At 39.2% G+C, this 23,226-nt stretch overlaps 1 protein-coding gene across 1 annotated transcript in view; it reads left to right on the top strand.

Annotated features, from left to right (window-relative positions):
• The window catches only part of nfxl1 (nuclear transcription factor, X-box binding-like 1), a 173,184-nt gene that overhangs the window by 90,695 nt on the left and 59,263 nt on the right, over window positions 1-23,226 (top strand). Inside the window, exons 16-18 of the mRNA XM_043691569.2 lie at window positions 12,758-12,895; window positions 18,383-18,549; window positions 22,674-22,743. Of these exons, the coding sequence (XP_043547504.2) occupies window positions 12,758-12,895; window positions 18,383-18,549; window positions 22,674-22,743 (375 nt within the window). The remainder of the gene's footprint in view (window positions 1-12,757; window positions 12,896-18,382; window positions 18,550-22,673; window positions 22,744-23,226) is intronic.

Below are 23,226 nucleotides of genomic sequence, written 5' to 3'. Positions count from 1 at the left end.
TCCCGGGCAGAAATGGCTAACACAAGGGTCGATAATTTTAAGGTGACTGGAGAAATGTTAAGGGAGAAGTCAGAGGTAGGTTCTTTACGCAGAGAGGGTTGGGTGCATGGAATGCACTGCCAGTAGTGGTAGTATAGTCGGAGACATTAGGGACATTTAAGCAACTGCTGGACAAGCGCATTGACAGCAGTAAACTGAGGGGTATCTAGGCTAAGTTGATCTTAGATTACAGTAAATGCTTGGCACAACATTATGGGCCCAAGGGCCTGTACTGTGCTGTACTGTTGTATAGTTTGGGGATTTTAATATGAAAGCAGAAATGTTTTGTTACAGATGTACAGGATGCTGCTGTGACTACACATGTCCAATTTTGATCTCCTTAACTAAGAGCAGATGATATAAATGCAGCCACATGAAGGTTCCTCCCCTACAATGATACAATAGCTTGTATCTGTTGGAATTCAGAAGAATGAGAGATGATCTTATTGAACTGTACAAGATCCTGAGATGACATTATGCGTTAGGTGCAAAAATGTTCTCTTTTTGGGGGAGGAACTAGAACTGGAAGACAGTTTAAGAATAAAGGATCACCTGTTTATGACCATGATGAGTGGAGTTCTGATTTACAATGAGTATACTAGTGCTGCTTTTGATTATAAGTTTCAATTTAAACTTTTCCAACAGATGGTTGGTGCTTCATCAGATTGCCATTGTTAGTTTTCTTGCCTGAGGTGACTTGTTTTAAAAACTGTGGGATTTATTATTATTTATTGGAAAATTCATGCTTTGATTCCCAGTGACTTCTGTGAGATGATGCCATTGGATGAAAATCTGCGACCAGCATGTCATCTTTGTCAAAGGAACATTTGAAATTGAAATCGAGAAATCCAACTTCTTTTTAAATTCAGTGCTGGATGCAAGTCAGTAGTGTAAAAATATTGAAATTGATAGCCTAAGAAGAATATTTAACAATTCCGTACAATGAACCCTTAAATCTTAGCTACCCTTGGGAAAGAAAAAATAGTTGGTAAATTCAAATGGTTCTATGCCTAGGAGTGAACGATGCCAACACAGAGGAACCTCAATTATCCGAATATCGGATTATCCGGCAAGATCACAAGATCCTGATGCTTGGCTAAACTAAGTTATCTGGCATTCGATTAACCGAACGAAATACTCCCACCCGGTGTCCTTCAGATAATTGAGGATCCTCTGTATTTATCTTGCTGAGATGCCTTGCATCAATCAGTTTAGATTGTGTTAACATTTATACCATTCACCTGTCAGGATACACACAGTACTGAGTAAATGAATTAATCCTTGGAAGCAAGGATTTAAAATTATCAAGTAACAATTATTTATTCAAATGAACCATTAAAAATGCAAATTTTCAGTAAATCATTTTATCTACCAAAGAACACCAATTACAAAGTTATTTAATATCATGGTAATTCAGCAGTAACTAATTAGATGAATATGATTTGATTGTTAAGACCAACAAATAGTAAAATGTTTAGACTCATTATGTAGCTGACTATTTACCAACATTAGAAAGTCAGGTTTCTGAACAAATGGAAATCTTTTTGCTCATAGATAGCAATGTTTCTCGACTCTTTACACCTTGTGTTTGAGTAGGAGCTATGAACTAGTTCTCTCAAATTCTGAGTTGATTGAATAGCTAATGTCTTTTTGCGGCCTTGAGTTGCTTTTTCCACCTTCTGTAGGAATTCTGTATTTCACATAAGCCTCATGGTTTTAATTAACATTAACATTTTTTCTTTCCCAATGTTCAGATTACTGATGTTTTATCAGTGTCAGGAAAATGACAATGCATAAGACAATTCTCCTAATTCTACGTTTTTCTGAAATGGTGTTTTGTTTATATCTTTAGGATAGAAGCATATATTTTAAAATAGCGTTCTGAACAAGTTCTCCAAAACAGACTTTATTTCTTACAAATAATATTTATCATTAACAGCACTTTAGACCAAACCAATATATCATTTTAAGCAGTAATTCAGCTATGCAAACCTGTGTTACAAGTTGTACTGGTCAAGTTAACTTCTGCTATCTAAAAGATTCTAGGAACCCTCATGTTCAATAAGTAAGAATATTAGTGGCATGACGTTATTGCTGAGTATTTAAAAATATTGAAAGAAAATTCTTTGTGCAATAAAAGGATTGCTATAATATCAGATTCGATTTGTCTCATGTCGTGCATTAGCAACAATTTAGATAATTAAGTTTATTTTTATGAAATTTGAATGGCAGCTACACATAAAGTGTTTTGTACATACTTTGGAATTTGATTCCTCTATATTAATCTTAAGAAGTTACTTGAACCACTTAATGCAATTTTGTTTCTTTTTTTGTTATTTTGACTATTTATGCAAATTAACTCTAAACTGATGGAATCGCATTCAGAATCTCAGGGGAAGCAGAGTGTATGAAAATTGGTATTGACTGCGTAAATTTCTCACTTCCTTCCTTGCATGTGTGGTTGCTGCTACAGGATAGCCCCATGGGTGTTGACATCTTCATTGACATATTAATTAGTTAAATAATATAGTTGTATCATAGCTAAGCTTTACCTTGTTCAACCAACTGTTTATATATACACACTATTTACTGGAATCTTAAGTGAGCACTCACCAAGAGGAACATTAGCTGTAAAAGCGGAAGCATTCCTTCTCTCTGGCTAAATATACTGACTCCAATAATTAGAGAGAGACTGGAGTAGACACCTTACCCCTCACTTGTTCTGCCATTCCATTCAATCCTGGCTGATTGGCAAATGTAGTACCATATTCTTTTTTTTGATCCATTTACAAATAAGGAGCAGGGACAGACCGTTCAGACCCTCTGGTCTGCTGTGTCATTCACTATGATCACGGATGATCTGACTGTAAACTCAAATCCTCATATCTAGCCTGATCTTTTTGCTGAACAGGATTTTTTCTATTCCTGCTTTTAAAATATTCAAGGACTTTGTTTCTATCAACTTTTGAGGATTCCTGATTTTTAAACAGTGACCCAAGTTCTTGATTCTCCCACAGTAGGAAACTCCTTTTCCACATCGACCCTATTGAGGCCCCTTAGGATCCTGTCTGTTTAAATCAAATTGCCTTTTACACTCAAGCTCTAGCGGATACAAACCTAGTTCGTCCAAACTTTCCTCTTCAGACAACCTGCTTTTTCCAGGTATTAGTGACAACCATTTTGTGAACAGTTTCCAATGCTTTTCCATCTTGCCTGTGAAGATGACCAATGTGGTGTCTCAGTGCCCTGCATAACTGAAGCATAACCTCCCCACTTAGTTTAGCTTCCCTTGTGATAAATTATAACATTCTGTTTGCTTTCCTCATTTAACTGCAAAATAATCTTTTGTGATTCGTGCACTTGGTCATCTAGCTTCTGTATCTCAGAGCTCTGAATTTACTCACCATTTAGATAATATGCTTTTTTATTCATCCTGCCAAAAAGTTCAATTTCTCATTTTCCCACATTATACTACATTTGCCACTACCTTTCCACACTCATAAACTATCTATATACCCCTATGGTGTCCTCATGTCCTGTTCACGATCAACTTTCTTAGCTATCTTTGATATCCACTAACATCCTTGATCCATAGAAATTTATCAATTCCATGTGCTTCAGCCTTAGCAAACATTTTTAAGAGTTTTTTTTTAATGTTTTCTGAAAATTAGTAGAAATAAATGTACAGATGTTCTGTTGAGTATTTTATGCACATTTCTGAAAAAGAACAAACCACATTTGTCATGCATGATGAACCATTTATAATCACCATGGTGATCAGTTGAAATTTTTCATGGTGTCTGGTAGTTTCTTGACAAGCTGATTCTAGACTAGTTTATCTCTAATTTCTTGGTTACCTCTCCTACCTTCCTTCAATGGTGGTGTAACATGCAATATTGCTAACTAGCCTAATATTGATTTGGAAGTGCTGATGTTGGTTTGAGCTGTATAAAGTTAAAAACGACAACACTAGGTTATAGTCCAACAGGTTTATTTGGAAACACTAGCTTTCGGGGTGCTGATACTTCAGGTAGTTGTGGAGTATAAGATCGTGCAATACAGAATTTATAGCAAAAGTTTACTGTGTGATGTAACTGAAATTATATATTGAAAAAGACCTGAATTGTTGTTAAATCTCTCGTCTTTTAGAATGGGCGTGTTGGTTTCAGTTCTTTTGTATGTAAATTCCAGAACTTCCTTAAAGTTACATTCTCAATGAACTTTAACAATTGGTGCCATGTTGGCCCAGATAATGCATTGAAACTGTGAGCTGCCCTGTGTGAGGTTGTCTGTGCCCCAATGTTCAGACTAATTCTAATCTTAAAAAAAGAGATTTACAGAATTTTACATGGATACATGCAGTTTTTGAGCAAAATAAAATGCCTATTCTAAAAGATGAGAGACTTAACAAACAATCCAGGTCTTTTTCAATATATCATTTCAGTTACATCACACAGTAAACTTTTGCTATAAATTCTGTGTCCTACGATCTTACTCTACCACCGCCTGATGAAGGTGCAGCGCTCTGCAAGCTAGTGCTTCCAAATAGATCTGTTGGACTATAACCTGGTGCTGTAATAATTTTTAACTTAGCCTAATATGGGCTGATTTAAATCAATCTGTGAAGGGAACCTTGTCTCTGTGACTCCTTGTGGTAGTTTATTAACTGTCCAGCCACTAATTGAGTGCTAGAAAATTATAATTTGGGTACTTCCTATCTTCCTATTCTCATCTAGACTCCAATAAAGTGTGATGATTATGTTGTAAGTACTTCTTCACACTTTGGGTCTATCATTTGTGTTCTCGGTACTTCTTGGTGTAAAAAGGTTTTATTAATGAATCCTGTAAATATCAGCTAATTTGCTTGACAGTTTTTTTTCACTCCAATTATGATTTCTTATTTTCTTTCACATTTGCAGTACTTTTTTACATAGTTTTTTTTACTCAAACGACATGAAAGGGCGCTTTGAACCAGTTAATGTTTAAGCAACATGAGAAAATATGTTTGCACATTTCTTTAAGAAGTCTTTGCCTTTTTAGTCAAATATACTTAGAATCACACAGCACATAAACAGACCTTTTGGTCCAGCTCATCTGCACCAACGAGATGTCCCAATCTGACATAGTCCCTTTGCCAGCATCTGGCCCATGCACCTCTAAATTCTTTGTATTCGTATATCCATCCAGATAACAACTGTTAAATGTTTTAATTGTATTTGTCTCCACCACCACCTCAGGAAGCTCATCCCAGACATATACTAATCTCTACATGAAGAAGTACTCCTCAGGTCCTCCTTAAATCTTATCCCTCTCACTTTAAACCTGCGTCCTTAATGTTTAGATCCTACCACGCTCCCCCCCCCCCCCCCCCAACCAAAACTCCAAAAAAGACCTTGGCCATGCTCCTTATGATTTAAAAAACCTCTATAAGGTCGCTCCTCAATTTCCGACTTGAAGTGTAGTCAGTATTGTGAAGTAGGAAATGGAAGCGCAGCAGCCAATTATGTACAGAAGTGTAATGATGACCATGCAATTTTTCTTTTGGTGATGTTGGTTCAGGGCTAAGTGTTGACTGAGACATGAGCAAAACCTCTTTTCTTTAAAATAGTACAAAGGGGACTTTTTAATGGGGATTTTTTTATTGAGAAGACCAGTTATGGCCTTCATTTGAAAGCACTTCCAACAGTGAACCTCTCCTTCAGCATTGCTTTTAAATGCCAATCTCAACATTGTGCAAACATTTTTGAAGTGGGACTTTAAACTTAAGATCTCATGATTCAGAGATGACAGTGTAAGCCATTAATCCAGCTCCATTCATACTATAACTCACATTGATTCCCCCCTTCACCCATTATTCTTGTGCTGTTTGCCTACTTTTGCTCTTGGTTAAGCAACAGCTCAATTTTGAAAATCTCTTCCTTGATTTCAAATTCCTCCGAGTTAACCCTTCTTATCTTTGTAGTCTCCAGCCCCATAAGTCTCCAAGGAATTTGCTCCTCCTATTCTGACCTTTTTGATCGTCATAAGTTTACCTGCTCTAGTGTTCATGTTTATGCCTTCAGCTGCCGTGGGCCTGATCTCTGGAATTCCACCCTCGATCTCCAAACCCCTTTATCTCTTTTTTCCTCTTTTAAGATGTTTCTTAAAGTCTAGCACTTTGATCAACGTTTTGGTCAACTATCCTTATGTTGTCTCCTTGCATGTCTTGGTGTCAGAATTTGTTTGACAAGGCTCATGTGTAGCACCTTTTAACTGTGTAAGTAGAAGTGTTTATTTTTAAGAAGTTGACATTTGTAACTTTACGGTTCGGTTTAAAATCAAGCCTTTGTTCACTGGACATTTATTATTTTCAAGTATCAATTATTCCTGGAGTATGCCATTCCTGTATTATTTCATTATGAAATAAAGGAGGAAAAAGGAAAGTCTAAATATCACAGCTGCATATTGCTTTGAAGAAAAGGATTTTTTAAGAGATATTTCACTTTTCTCTTAATGACGAATCATAATCTTTAAATGAGGGGTTGATGAGCAGACTGGAGTAATTTAATATCAAGGATAATTCACTTCAAATAATAAAACAATTTTTAAAAATTTGACACATTTCTAACAATTTTATACAAAAAAAGTCCATGCAACCTTTGACCAAATCTAAAATACCACTGCCTGGAGCAACTATGTTCTAGAACCAACAAGCAAGAAAATCATAGTATATTTAGTAATGAGTAATAAACCCAGAAGGGAGCATTTATCTTGCATTTATCTAACAATGGTCATATGATCAAATTCAATGTTACGTTTGAAAATGAGAAACTTGATTCTAGAGAGTCAAGTGGTTGAAGTTTCAGTGAGTGAGCATTTGGGGGTAGTGACCATAAATCTAAGTTTCAAAGTCATTGTGGAAAGAGATGAGGATAGTGCAGACGTTCACTGTCTAAATTGATGTAAGGCCGATTTCAGTACCATCAGATGTAGCAAACATAGACAAAACTCAATTAAATCAGCCAGACAGGATCTCCCTCTAGCAAATCTGTACTGACTGTTTGATCATTCTGTGCCTTTCCAAGTATTAAATAATTCAGTCCTTCAGATTTTTCTCATGATAATTTCCCTACCACTGATGTCAGACTAACTGGTCTATAATTACTTAGTCTATCCCTGCTGCCCTTCTTGAACAAAGGAACCACATTAGCTATCCTGTAGTTATCTGGATGCAGCTGCTTGCAGGGAAGTCTACATTTGGAAAGTGGGAATTTTTTTAAATGTAGTACAGTGTGAATTCAGGGCCAGTGTGTTCCTCTAAGAGTGAAAAGCAAAGGCAGCAAATCCAGGGAATCTTGCATGTCAAGGGTATTTAGAGTTTGATAAAGAAAACAAATTTGAATTATTAGAATTAGGTTTTATTGTCACGTGCTCAAGTACAGAGATACAGGGATACAGTGAAAAGTATACAAAGTCGTCATTCTCTGGCAGTCTTAGGTAAAAATTAACCTAGAATTGACAGAAACAACCATCTTAGATACAATAAACAGAATTAAAAAAAAAACAAAATCAGAAATACAAGAAACCGAGCCAAGAAGAAAAGGAAATGTCCATATCTTAAAATCTAATCTCCATAAGATAAGTAGGCCTCTACCCCTGAAGCTACGAGTCCCTTGCTCTCTCGCTCGTGCTCTTGCTCGCTCTTTTTCTCTCATGTGCGCGTGCGCACACACACACCCACGCACATATAAGTCTAAGGGGTGAATTTGCATTTGCAGATACATTCTATTTTGTTCAAAAAGCACACAGTCTGTAGGCAGTCAGTCCATGTGACATTTTATAAATCCCTACTTTGGAAATAGAACTAGTCTGACTCAAGATTGTAATACAGACAGACTTTAACCTCATAACTTTACTGCATTGTCTGAGCTGAGATGTCACTTTTTTCTAAAACCTTAAGTAATCTCGGGAATGTAACTTGAAAGAAGTTCTGAGATTTACATATTAATGAATCGAAACCTGCAACCCGTTCTAAAAGATGAAAGACTTAACAGCAATCTATGTTTGTTCAATATATTGCGTCAGTTGTCTGACACAATGACCTTTTGCTATAAATTCTGTGTCCTGTGATCCTGCCCCACCTGATGAAGGAGCAACGCTCCGAAAGCTAGTACTTCCAGATAAACCTGTTGGACTATAACCTGGTGTTGTGATTTTTTAAAATTAATATGGAGGAGGTATTAGATTTTCTTTAGGCATATAGGTGCATAACCCTAGAGCCTGATGAGATGTAATGCAGGCTGCTGTGGGAGGCAAGGGAGGAGATTGCTGGGACCATTGTGGTTTCTGCTGGCCATAGGTGAAGTGCCAGAAGACTACTGGATAGCTCATGCAGTTATTTTGTTCAAGAAGGATAGCAGAGATAGACTAGGTAATTACAGACCAATTAGTCTAACATTTGTGGTTGGGACATTATAAGAAGAAAAGTCTGATGGACTAGATTATTTAATACTTGGAAAAGCAGTGAATGATCAGGGACAGTCAGTATGGATTTGCTAGAGTGAGATCCTGTCTGACTAACTTAGTTGAGATTTTTGAAAAAGTGACTAAATATATCGATGAGGGTAGTGCAGTTGATGTAGTTTACAAAATCCCACATGGAAGACTGCTCCAAAAGTTGGAAGCCCATGGGATTCAAGACAAGTTGGCAAACTGGATCCAAAATTGGCTTGTAAATGTGAGGCAGAACGTGATAGAGGATTGTTTTTCTGGAAGCTTGTGACCAGCATTGTGCGTCAGGGATTGGTGCTGGAACCCTTGCTGTTTATGTACATTAATGTCATGGATGTAAATGTCGAAGGTATAATTAGTAAGTTTGCAGATGGCATGAAAGTAGGTAGACATTGTTAATAGTGATGAGGATAGTTTTGGGCTACAGTCTGACATTGATCAGCTGGTAAATTGGGCAGAGTAATAGCAGATGGAATTTAATTCTGATAAGCGCTAGGTAATGTATTTTGGGAAATCTAATAAGAGAAGGGTATACACAATAAATGATAGGTCCATACGGCATACTGAGGAACGTTGGGATTTTGTTGTACATGGCCATAAATCCCGAAAGGTATCAGCACAAGTAGATAGCCTGGTGAAGAAAGCATGGAGGATATTTGCCTTCATTATCTGAGGTGTAGAATATAAGAGCAAGGAAGTTTTGGTAAAACTTTATAAAACATTGGTCAGGCTGCAGATTGAATACTGTTTGCAGTTTTAGTTGCTGCACTATCAGAAGCATATGATTACACTAGAGAGGATGCAGAGTGACTTTGAATTACCAACCAAGAGACTTTACCACTTAGTGAAGAAGAATCCCAGAACAGTACAGCAGAGAACTAGGCTATTCACACCATTGAATCATTGTACTCTTTTCAAAGAGAAATCCAGTTAGTTCTGACTGTGTCCCCACATTCCCATTTTTTTCCTCTTTCAAATGTCTATCCAGTTCCTTGACAGGCAATGCATTTTAAATCATATCCTTTGCTTTTGTACAGTTTTCTTCCTATCACCTCAGGTTCTTTTTCTGGTTGCTTTACATTTGTGCCCTCTGGTTATTGAGCCTTCAGCCTTTGAAAGCTGATTATTTATTTATTTATTTATTTATTTATTTATTTATTTATTCTGCCTAAAGCCTTCAAGATTTTCGACACCTGTACCAAATATCGTCTTTGTCTTCTCTGCTCTAAGTAACTGTAGCTTCTTTACATAATAACATCAGATATCCAGCATAAAAGCAGTGAAGTATCTTCCTGACAACTTGTAAAAGGACATTTATATCTGAGATTTTTTTTTAACAGGAAAAACTGGGCAAATCTATCTGATTTTATTTCTTGAAAAGTATTCTACATAAACTACATGAAATAAAATGGGGGGGGGTTGATTTTCAGGAAATCTGTTGATAATACAACTATGTAAAACACAGAACTGCTGATGCTGGAGATTCAGAGCAGTGATGAGACCTCATTTGGTGTACTGTTGACATTATTGGTCTCCTTATTTAAGGATATAAATATGTTGGAAAGTTCAGCGAAAGTTAATGAAATTAAAACCTGAAATGGACATATTATTTTATGAGACAAGGTTAAACATGCTAGGTATATAATCTGCTGGAACTTCTAAGCGATGGAAGCAACTTGATTAAAATATATAAAATCCTAAAGAGTCTTGATAGGGTGTGTTTCCTTTTGTGGGATTATCTAGATCTAATTGCCATTACTGAATCCACTTCATCACAGAAATCAATCTTCAGCCCATTTGGTACATTCCACTCGACATCCCTTTTACCATGGCACAAGACACATTCAGAAATGGTGCTGAAGTAATCTGAGAAATTGGTTAAAAGGTAGGATCTGGTAGCACATGTATGTTAGACTAATGCTTGATTAGCTTGTGCAATAGCTCTCTCAATTTGGCACAAGTTCCCAGATATTAGTGATGTTTGCATTATTGGATACTGGTTGCTTTCAACTGGGAGTTATTTCTGTCAGTTCTTTGGACCAAAGGAATTTTTTGAAGTCATGAAGTTGTAAAAACATCTGTCAAATGTGGAGGAAAAAAAATGAACAGTAAGGGTCAGAAAGACCCTGGTATTTATTGACAGATTGACATTATGCATCAACGGTCAGTGTCAGTTCATCTGTGGTGGTTTAGATTCTAAGGTACCTTATTTAGACTTGTATTTGCTACAACGAAATGTGGACTCAGTTGATGAAAGGAATAGCAGAAACAAAAACACAAATTGTAAGCAAAACTCAGAAGGTCTGGCAGCATCTGTGGGACGAAAGCAGAGTTAACATTTGAAATCCGGTGGCTCTTCATCAGAACTGATAGCAGCTAGGAAACAGTGGTATTTGTACTGAAGATCAGGTGAGGGGAGCAATAAGCAGATAGGTAGAGTCAAAGCTGAGACAGAGAGAGATATATGAAAGGAAGGTAGGCAGACGAGGGGGTTATTGATAGTAGACCAAGGAAGAAGAGAAGCTGAAGAAGTGGTAATGAGTAGACTGCATCTGCTATTAATAATCCTTTTGGCTGCCTATTCCTTTCATATCTCTCTTTCTGTCTGGATTTTGTCTCCACCTATCTGCTCACCTTTCCCACCCCACTCCCCACCTTGCCTTCAATATAAAAAAAACACTTTTTTTTCATAGCTGCTATCAGGTCTGATGAAAGGTCACTGGTTTTTAAATGTTAACTCTGCTTTCTGTTCGCAGATGCTGCTAGACATGCCGAATTTGGCTAGCAGTTTCTGTTTTTGTTTCAATTATAAAAGTTCTGGACTAATCCTAAACTTTATATTTGCCTGAAATAACTTTGAAATAGTTCTGAATAATGCAAAATTGTTTTGATATTTATGTAATATCCAATCAAGTCTAAGGTTTATTTGTTTTTGAGTGAGTGCATTTTTTTGCTTGTGGGAAATATTAGAAAGAAAAGCTTTGTCCTTAACACTTGGTAAATGGAGCTGTTTAGACAAGACCAGAAGTAAAAATGTCATAAACAGTAAAATTATCAGAAATTTGTAGTTTATTCTTCAATACTGAATCTGTGAATTATTTGAATGTCTTTCACATGGGGATAGAAGTGCATACATTCCACAATGCTGCAATTTGTTACACTGATTTTCAGTAGGAAACTTTTTTTTAAGTTTGCCTGCTACTGCATAACATAAAATAGATTTTAAATTCCAGGATGGAGAAGCAATGCGATAGTAGTGATTAAATATTTTAATGTATTCCTTAGTAAAAATACAGGAATCTTTTAAATTCTTATATAGTCACATGGCTATCATAGAGAAATGGTAAACAGCCCAGTTTTGAAATAACAGCAATGGGGCTGGAGCCTGTGGATTTGGTCAGCACCAAGTCACTGATCCAAAGATGATCAAATATTAATGTCAAAGGCCTATTGCCTGCCAACAACTGTGTTTGACTCCCGAGTAGCTGAACAGCTTATGGAAGTGAACAAAATTGCCAGAAAGCATCAGAACTCTGGAAAGGGAGGTGCTGTCCTTCTGAAAGAATACTTTATGCCTGATGAAAGCCAACTTATTTCATCTCTTCAGTTATAGTAAGCTGTAGCATTTAACCAGAAGGTTGGAGACTTTCTAAATGTGAACCTAGTTGCTTTGTGCCTCCTGCAAGTATGTGAAAGTACCTGAAGAACAAAGGTAGAGGAGCAGCAGGTCCTGTCAAGCCAAAAGGATCATCTCTATGAACTCTGGATAGGGACCATTGAAATACCTTCTCAGTCTTTCCCTCCATCTATAATGCCGATACCTTTCTTTGGATATCTGTTTGTATGTGTGTGTAAAAGGAGCTTTTCAAGGGTGTGGGGGGTGCAGTTAGAGTTTAGGTTAGTAGACTTGTATGTTAACAGTTCATAACTGTTTACCTATAGCTAGAATCTATTTATTTATAATCAATAGTAATCCTTCTTAAGTGCAGAAACCTGTTCCATGCTTTCCATCTGCCTCTAACATAGAGGTAAATTGGGATATTTTGTGTACGTTCATAAAATTTTTAAACTTTTATGACTCCACGAATAGCAGGGCTTGAATTCCAGCATACTACTTCAGTAGCATAACAAAACCAGTTATATTTTCCTCCGAAGCACCGCTGTACTTTGAAATCTGAATCTGTTTTGAAACTACAATAGTTCTAATGCATACATTTTTGTGTTTCAGGTTAGTCTTTTGCCTTGTCATGCAATTGGACCCTACTCTTGTAGCAGACCTTGTGGACGACTCTTGGCCTGCCTGAATCATAAATGTGCAAAAGAATGCCATGTAGTCGCTGTAATCGATGAAGATGATAAAGAAAAGGTATGAAAACAACTCCATATTATCCTTGTACAGGGCCTTGGTAAGACCACGCCTAGTATATTATGAGCAGATTGGTCTCTTATCTGAGGAAGGATTATTTTGCTATGGATTGAGTTCAAAGAATTTTACCAGACTGATTCCTTGGATGGCAGGACTGATTAATTAAAAGAGACTACGTTGGCTAGGACTATATTCACTGGAGTTTAGAAGAATGAGGGGGAATCTCATTGAAATCTCTAAAAACCTAACTGGGCTACGTGGGAGAAATGTAGGAAGAATGTTTCCAATGATCAGTACCATATGTCACAGTCTGAGGATCCAGAATAGGTCATTTAGAATTCACCCAAAGAGTGGTTAGCCCAGCAAATTCCCTGCAATAGAAAATGGTTGAGGCCAAAACATTGAATGTTTTCAAGAAGGAGGTGAAATATAGGTTTTATGACTAAAGGGACCAAAGGATATAGAGCGAAAATGGATCCAGTGTACTGAGTTGGATGATCAGCTGTGATCATATTGAATGCCGGAGCAGGGTCGATTGACCAAAGGGCTTATTCCTGTTCTTATTGTCTATGTTTACGTTTAAAAAACTCTTTTTACTTTCTTATGACAGTTTGTCCTGCCTCTCACGATGGATTCCAACAATTTGCCCAAGATTGAGTTTAGACTATCTGTCCTATAATTATTTGACTTATTCTTATTTCCTTTTTAAGTAAAGGTACAACCTTAGTAGTTCTCCAATTGTCTGGCAGCACACTATTAAAGAACATAGAACATAGAACAATACAGCACAGAACAGGCCCTTCGGCCCACGATGTTGTGCCGAACATTTGTCCTAGCTTAAGCACCTATCCATGTACCTATCCAATTGCCGCTTAAAGGTCACCAATGATTCTGACTCTGCCACTCCCACAGGCAGCGCATTCCATGCCCCCACCACTCTCTGGGTAAAGAACCTATCCCTGACATCCCCCCCATACCTTCCACCCTTCACCTTAAACTTATGTCCCCTTGTAACACTCTGTTGTACCCGGGGAAAAAGTCTCTGACTGTCTACTCTATCTATTCCCCTGATCATCTTATAATCCTCTATCAAGTTACCCCTCATCCTTCGCCGTTCCAATGAGAAAAGGCCTAGCGCACTCAACCTATCCTCGTACGACCTATTCTCCATTCCAGGCAACATCCTGGTACATCTCCTCTGCACCCTCTCCAAAGCTTCCACATCTTTCCTAAAGTGAGGTGACCAGAACTGCACACAGTACTCCAAACGTGGCCTTACCAAGGTCCAGTACAGCTGCAACATCACCTCACAACTCTTGAATTCAATCCCTCTGCTAATGAACGCTAATACACCATAGGCCTTCTTACAAGCTCTATCCACCTGAGTGGCAACTTTCAAAGAGCTATGAACATAGACCCCAAGATCCCTCTGCTCCTCCACCTTACTAAGAACCTACCATTAACCCTGTATTCCACATTCTTATTTGTCCTTCCAAAATGAACAATCTCACACTTGACAGGGTTGAACTCCATCTGCCACTCCTCCGCCCAGCTCTGCATCATATCTAAGTCCCTTTGCAGCCGACAACAGTCCTCCTCACTCTCCACAACTTTAACAATCTTCGTATCGTCTGCAAATTTACTGACCCACTCTTCGACTCCTTCTTCCAAGTCATTAATAAAAATACAAACAGCAGAGGACCCAGAACTGATCCCTGCGGAACTCCACTTGTAACTGGGCTCCAGGCTGAATATTTACCATCTTCTATCCAAGATGGTTCTCTATCCAACTGGCCAAATTTCCCACTATCCCATGCCTCCTGACTTTCCGCATAAGCCTACCATGGGGAATCTTATCAAATGCCTTACTAAAATCCATGTACGCTACATCCACTGCTCTACCCTCATCCACATGCTTGGTCACCTCCTCAAAGAATTCAATGAGACTTGTAAGGCAAGACCTGCCCCTCACAAATTTGTGCTGGCTGTCCCTAATCAAGCAGTGTCTTTCCAGATACTCATAAATCCTATCTCTCAGTACCCTTTCCATTACTTTGCCTACCACCGAAGTAAGACTAACGGGCCTGTTATTCCCAGGGTTATCCCTATTCCCTTTTTTGAACAGGGGCACAACATTCGCCACTCTCCAGTCCCCTGGTACCACCCCTGTTGACAGTGAAGACGAAGAGATCATTGCCAAAGGCTCTGCAATTTCCTCTCTCTTGCTTCCCACATAATCCTAGGATATATCCAGTCAGGCCCGGGGGACTTGTCTATCCTCAAGTTTTTCAAAATGTCCAACACATCTTCCTTCCTAATAAGTATCTCCTCTAGCTTACCAGTCCGTTTCACACTCTCCTCTTCAACAATACGGTCCCTCTCATTTTGTAAATACTGAAGAAAAGTACTCATTCAAGACCTCTCCTATCTCTTCCGACTCAATACACAGTCTCCCACTACTGTCCTTGATTGGACCTACCCCCGTTCTCCTCATTCTCATGTTTCTCGCATACGCATAAAAGGCCTTGGTTATCCTTAATCCTACCTGCCAAAGATTTTTCATGCCTTCTCTTAGCTCTCCTAATCCCTTTCTTCAACTCCCTCCTGGCTATCTTGTATCCCTCCAATGTTCTGTCTGAACCTTGTTTCCTTAACCTTATGTAAGCCTCCTTCTTCCTCTTTACAAGACATTCAACCTCCCTCGTCAACCAAGGTTCCCTCACACGACCATTTCTTTCCTGCCTGACAGGTACATACATATCAAGGACACATCGTATCTGTTCCTTGAAAAAGTTCCACATTTCAACAGCATCCTTCCCTGACGGCCTATGCTCCCAACCTATGCTCCTCAGATCCTGTCTTGCAGCATCGTATTTACCCTCCCCCCCCCAATTGTAAAACCTACCTTATTGTACGCACCTATCTCTCTCCATAACGAAGGTGAAAGTCACAGAATTGTGGTCACCATCACCAAAATGCTCACCCACTAACAAGCCCATCACTTGTCCCGGTTCGTTACCAAGTACCAAATCCAATATGGCCTCCCCTCTGGTTGGACAATCTACATACTGTGTTAGAAAAGCTTCCTGGACACACTGCACAAACGCCGCCCCGTCCAATCTATTTGATCTAAAGAGCTTCCAATCAATATTTGGGAAGTTGAAATTGCCCATGACTACTACCCTGTGGCTTCTGCACCTTTCCAAGATCTGTTTCCCGATCTGTTTCCCGATCTGTTTCCCGATCTGTTTCCCGATCTGTTTCCCGATCTGTTTCCCGATCTGTTTCCCGATCTGTTTCCCGATCTGTTTCCCGATCTGTTTCCCGATCTGTTTCCCGATCTGTTTCCCGATCTGTTTCCCGATCTGTTTCCCGATCTGTTTCCCGATCTGTTTCCCGATCTGTTTCCCGATCTGTTTCCCGATCTGTTTCCCGATCTGTTTCCCGATCTGTTTCCCGATCTGTTTCCCGATCTGTTTCCCGATCTGTTTCCCGATCTGTTTCCCGATCTGTTTCCCGATCTGTTTCCCGATCTGTTTCCCGATCTGTTTCCCGATCTGTTTCCCGATCTGTTTCCCGATCTGTTTCCCGATCTGTTTCCCGATCTGTTTCCCGATCTGTTTCCCGATCTGTTTCTCCACATCTCTGCTGCTATTCGGGGGCCTATAGTAAATACCCAACAAGTTGACTGCACCTTTCCTATTTCTGACTTCAGCCCATACTAACTCCAAAGGCAGATCCCCCTCGAACTGGCTTTCTGCAGCCATTATACCATTTCTAATTAGCAACGCCACACCCCCTCCTTTTTTACCACCCTCCCTAATCTTACTGAAACATCTGTAACCAGGCACCTCCAACAACCATTCCTGTCCCTCTTCTATCCACGTTTCCGTGATGGCCACAACATCGTAGTCCCAAGTACTGATCCACGCCTTAAGTTCACCCACCTTATTTCTGATACACCTTGCGTTGAAGTATACATACTTGAACCCATCTCTGTGTCCGCAAGTATTCCCTGTCAGTGCTACCTTCTCCACAGCCTCCCTACATTCTTGGACATCCTGAAAAACAGCTAACTTACTTGCTGGCCTACAAGTCCGGATCCCATCCCCCTGCCGAATTAGTTTAAACCCCCCCCCGACCTGCTCTGCGCTCCGACTTCACTTGCGCCCAGCTCCCGCCGCAATCTGCTCCAAAAAGTGCGGAAAATTATAGTTAGACCTTCTATTTTCTTCTTGGCTTCTTTTACCAGCCACCTTGTTTCCATAATGAATTTAGGGGAGACCACAGCCTAGTGTTGTTATCACTGGACAGTTAATCCAGAAATCCAGGTAACATTCTGTGAACTCTGGTTTGAATCCTGCCATGGCAGATGGTGGAATCTGAATTCAATAAAAATCTTGAATTAAGTGTAATGATGACGACCACAAATCCCTTTTTGATTGTCAGAAAAATTCATCTGGTTCGCTAATGTCCTTTATAGAAGGGAACTGTCATCCTTGCCTGGTCTGGCCCACATGTGACTCCAGATCCACAGCAAAGCCTTGCTCAAGAGCATGCATTAAAGAATGATTTAAATGTCAATGACAACATTTGACTGTAATGCAAATTTATGCATTTAGGAACCAAGTTCCATCAAAAATAGAATCTCGAAACGTATTCACAATCCTGATTTTTATGGTGTATGCATGTGTGTTGATAAATTACGCTGAGTGTGGTATAATTTTGATGCTTTTCTTCCTTGATATAATGGTAGTGATTACATAGACATTTATTTTTATGGTATGAATGCATGCAGAGGGGTTTCCACTGTAATTAGTGCATATGACTAAATACCATGTCACCTTGTCACATTTGTGAGTGATCCTATAGGGGTATTTGCAATTATGATGCTGCTTTGAAGTAGATACTATAACAGTATGATATCACTTGATGTAGAAGTTTATCCGTCCAGGGCTTTTCGGGTTGATGCAGTTGGGAAACACATATAGTTCAACATGTGCATTGAGTCACTGCTTAAAAAATAGAATTTTGGTATAATATACAAAAACAGTTTAAGCAACAAGTTTGTTTGCAGGCTTGACTGCAGTTAACAGAAGAAGTATGCCTTAGTTGGAAATTAGATGGGAGGAATTTGGTTGCTTTCATTGTCACTACTTGGTTTCAGAGTCAGTGTAACTGTTTTTACAGCTACATGATCCCTTTGAACTAAATGTGGCTAGCACGTTTGTTTGCTGTTCTTTACTGGTTATTAAGGATCAACTGATTTATTGGTTCCTATTTTGACAAACTAATGTTATATATAATTGATTAACTCAAATTGGTTATTTTTTTCAGAATATTTAGTTGAACCCTTCCTTTATATATTGCAGCTTGTGAACTAATAAGGATCTCGATGCATTCCGCATTTCTACTTCTACATCTCATTATTGTTGTTGTCAATTGTATAAATATTGCATTATATTAAAGTTTTTTGGTTTTGACTAGGCTGGTAAAGAATGTCAGATATGTGAAGAAGGATGTAGCAAACCCCGTCCATCTGGTTGCATTCACCCGTGTACTCTGCCATGCCATGATGGTGCATGTCCTCCCTGTTCACAGATGATCCGAATGAAATGCCATTGCAAAATCACAAACCTCTATGTAGAGTGCACGTAAGTACAAGCTCGCAGTTATTTTTCAAATATTTGTGCTTCTGTGAAAGTGAAGTGTGCCATGCCAAACAGGAAAAGTCTTTCACTGAATCCACTTGGTCATTTTGAATTCCATTAATTTAGCTCAAGTGATGCTGAGATAATCTAGAAAGCCGCAATCAATGTCCCATTTTCACCTCAGTTCACCTTTTTGCATATTCAACAATAACAGTCTTTTGCCATCAGTATTTGTGTATGTGTCATTCAGATTCTGATAGAAACATGACTCATAAATGCGTAACTTCTCTTTTTAATCAGTTATTCTGATCAGTTACACTTTGACTACCTATTCAATGCAAACTACCAATGAACATGGGGCCCTCTTCTTCATCACAACTTAGGGACTGTCCCTACATCTCCAACACCTTTGCGTTTAACCCTTTTTTACTCCTTTCCATCCCTCGTTATATTAGAAATTCTTATTATCCAGTTCTCCAAAATTATACTTTCATAACTGTCCTCCTTTATTTACACCAAGCAACTCTATATCTTCAGTAATTCCCATCATTATAACTTGCCTAATCTCCTTTCTTTAAGTTTATATCTTCCTTTCACCTCTCATTCTCACATCAAAACTTTTTTAAAAATCATTGAATGTGATTGTTGCTGCCAAAGCCAACATTTGTTGTCCATTCCCTAATTTCTCTTGAGAATATTATGGTGAACTCCTTCTTGAACTGTTGCAGTCCATCTGATCCATCACAATAATAGAGTCATAGAGATGTACAGCATGGAAACAGACCCTTCGGTCCAACCCGTCCATACTGACCAGATATCTCAACCCAATCTAGTCCCATCTGCTAGTACGCGGCCCATAGCCCTCCAAACCCTTCCTATTCACATATCCATCCAAATGTCTCTCAAAAGTTGCAATTGTACCTGCCTCCACCACTTCCCCTGGCAGCTCATTCCATACACGTACGACCCTCCTGTGTGAAAACGTTGCCCCTTAGGTCTCTTTTATATCTTTCCCCTCTCACCCTAAACCCATGTCCTCTAGTTCTGGACTCACCAACCCCAGGGAAAAGACTTTGTCCATTCACCCTATCCATGCCCCTCATAATGTTCAAAAGGGAATTCCAAGACTTTTAGTCCAGCGATTTGTGCAAGCGATATGATTTCAAGTCAGGATATTATGTAGCTTGAAGGGGAACTTAGAATATTGCAGCCTTACCCTTGTCCTTTTAGATTTAAAACTGCCAGTTTGGAAGCTGCCATTAGATGAACCTGGGTGAGTAGCCACATGCTGTCATTGTGGTGAAATGTGTGCTGGTCAAGCAAGTTGTTTATCCTGGATGATGTCAAGTTTCTTGACTGTCAGAGATCTACAACAAAGAAAGAGGCCTTTGAGCCCATCACATCTGTACCAATCAAACAACAACCACCTAACTCTTCTAATCCCATTTTCCAGCACTTCGCCCATAACCTTCTATGCCTTGACATCACAAGCGCACACCTAAACTTAAATGTCAAGATGGAATTCACTGCCTCTATCACCCTTTCAGAAAGTGAATTCCCACCACCCTCTAGGTGAAAATGTTTTTCTAACAGACTCTCTGAACTTTTTGCTCCTAAGCTAAATCTATTCTACCTGGTCATTGATCTCTCCATCAGGGGAAATATTTCTTTATCCTTCTTTGTCTTTTGACCTGTGTCCTTCAAAATTTTATATATCCCAAACATGTCTCCCCTCAATCTGCTCTGCTCTAAAGAAAACAACATCAATCCGATCTTTCTATAAATGAGACTGTGTATGGTGTAGGCAATATCTGTTGGAGCTGCATTCAGGTAAATGGAGAGTTTTCCATCAAATTCCTGACTGTGCTTGGTCAATGATGGGCAGTCCTCAGAGTCTGGACATTAATCACTCACCACAGAATTTCTGGTCTCTGATTTGTTCATGAAGCCAAATGCTCTTTCAGATAACTTTCTTGTCAATGGCAAACAATGAGAGTTAATAATAGAGCCCATACAGATGATAATTCCAGTAGATGTCAAGGGAGAATTTTACATTCTTTCTTGTTGTGGATGATCATTGCCAAGCACTTGTGCAGTGTGTACTGTTACTGATGTATTATGTTGTAAACTTCTCACACCCTTATTTTTGTCAGTCTTTTATACATCCAATAATCAATAAATTTATTTTTTGATAGGAGCATTTAATCCTTGTTGGTTTTATCACAAACCAGTTTCACTATTTTAACTATCTGCTGCCTCCCCTGTGTCTTTCAATCCTTTTATTTATGGCACTCCTTAAATCACTGTCAGATTCAACAACACTCAAGAAGCTTGACTCCATCTAGGACAAAACAGCTCATTTTGTTGACACCTACAAACATCCACTCCCTCCACCATCATTGCTCAGTAACAGCAGCATGTGGTATCTACAAGATATGCTGCAGAAATTCACCAAAGATCCTTAGTACCTTCCAAACCCACAACCATTTCCATCTCAAAGGGCAAGGGCAATAGCTACATGGGAACACCACAGCCTGCAAGTTCCCTCCCAAGCCAATCACCATCCTGAATAGGGAACATATTGCCATTCCTTCACGTTGCGGGGTCAAGATCCTGGAATTCTCTCTCTCTCAGGGTATTGTGGGTCAACCTGGAGCAGGTGGATTGCAATGGTTCATGAAGGCAGCTCACCATTACCTTCTCAAGGGCAGCTAGGACAGGCAGTAAATGCAGGCCAGCCAGCAACACCCATGTCCCACAGGTGAGTTTAAAAAATACTCTTGTAACTGCAACCTCTACACTTCCTTAGTTTGTTATTCAGGAAAACCAAAGCCATCTGCCATTTTGCTCATCATATCACCTTTCCACAATCCTGATATTTGTTCCTTCAAGCTGCCTAGTGCTCACTTGGTTTGGAATGGATAGGTGCAGCTTTAACTATACTCAAAGTGGTCAGCAGAATCCAGGACAGGGAAGCTGTGTTGATGGGTGCCCCGTTTAATTTCTGCATTCATCCCTTTACCACTGACATTGCACAATGGTAACAGCCATAAGATTCATTGTAGTAACTCATCCTGGGTTCCTTTTACAGCACCTTTCAAAGTCATGATCTGTATCACCTAGCAGGATAAGGGCAATAGATGTACGGGATTAACACCAATTGCAAATACCCTTTGAGACCATACACCATCATGATTTGGAACTGTAATGCCACTGTCAAGTGATCAGAACCCTGGATCTCCCTTCCTAAGCGGATTGTGGGTGTCCCTATGCCATAGCGACTGCAGTGATTCACGAAGACAGGTCACCACCACCACCTCCAGGACAGTAATGGATGGGCAATAAATGCTGCCCATGCCCCAAGAATGAATTTAAAAAATCACTGGCCTTGCCATTAATTACCTGATGAAGAACTATGGCATTTTACACACTTCAGTCCGAAATGATACCTGCTCCAGGATCATCCTGAAGGGCTATACTAATCTTATAGCTCCATAACCTGCTTTAACCCATCCTCTCCCCTTTCGTTCTCTTAACAGACATCAAGGAATGTGGAGCTTATGGATATTTTTTGGTCCATCATGGGCATAATTTAGCAACTTGCTTCTCTCGATAATGTCATCCACTCACCTCTCGTCATCCTCTACCCAAAGCTGCAGACAGTTTGTTGACGTGACCAAGGAAGCCCACATTGAAATCATAATGCCCTGTGGGTGGGCTGATTTTGTCGAGAGTATCCTTCATCTCATAGCAGGCAGAAACCCACATTCTTGGGAGCTGTTGGTCAATCTGATTGGTTGATGCTTGAACAATCCAAGCTTGGTGGTGGATGCTATCAGGACTGAAGGAAGGATCCTAAAGAGGATTGTAGCTGTTCCAGAGAGATACGCAAATCGCAGGGTGTGAAAGCAGGGAGGAATGTGAAAGCTCACAGGTGGGAGGGGTGCTGATTTGGGAACAAAACAGAAGGAAGATTGAAGTTGTTTTAATGCAAAGAAGGTGGAATTGCTATCCAGAGGGTTGAAAGCAGTAATGCCAGGAAGCTGCTGCATTTTAAACCTGTTTTGTGAAGACTTTTTTTTACTGCAACTTTTACTCTTTTGCCAATGTTGTCTGTATTCTCTTAGGAAAATGACTACAGCTGATGCAGAAACAAAAATTGTTCTTAATTCCTGCAAAGATCAGTGTCCTAAGCAGGTAAGTTCCAACACTTGATGCGAGAATTAAGTATCTAAGAATGTTTGCTAAGAATTACAATCTTTAGATGTTTGGGATTATGCCACCTATTATGTGTTTTACACTTGCAGAAAGGATAAATAGTTGACAAATTAAGTTCATCACAGACAAATGTAATTTAGTGCTTTTCACTGAATCAGAGAATTGTTGTGTTGCAGAAGAATGCCTTGCAATCCATTGTGCCTGTTCAGGTTCGTGAGCATTTTGACTTAGTGCCGATCTCCTGCCTTTTTCCCATAAACTGCTATTCTGTCTGTGTAAATAATCAACACATCCTTTGATTGCCTCAGTTGAACCGCCTCCATGACACTTCCAGGCCTAACTATTTGCTATTTGGAATCTTTTTGTTTAATCTTGCATTTGCTTCTTTTGCAATGCGCTTTAATTCTGTGCCATCGAATTTGTGAGCAGGAATAATTACTCCTAGCTGTACTGTCCACACTC

This window comes from Chiloscyllium plagiosum, unplaced genomic scaffold (assembly GCF_037043375.1).
Source record: "Chiloscyllium plagiosum isolate Xiang-an unplaced genomic scaffold, Cpla_swu_hap1 HiC_scaffold_1, whole genome shotgun sequence".
Taxonomy (NCBI): Eukaryota; Metazoa; Chordata; class Chondrichthyes; order Orectolobiformes; family Hemiscylliidae; genus Chiloscyllium; species Chiloscyllium plagiosum.
This window is presented reverse-complemented; position numbering and strand designations above follow the sequence as displayed.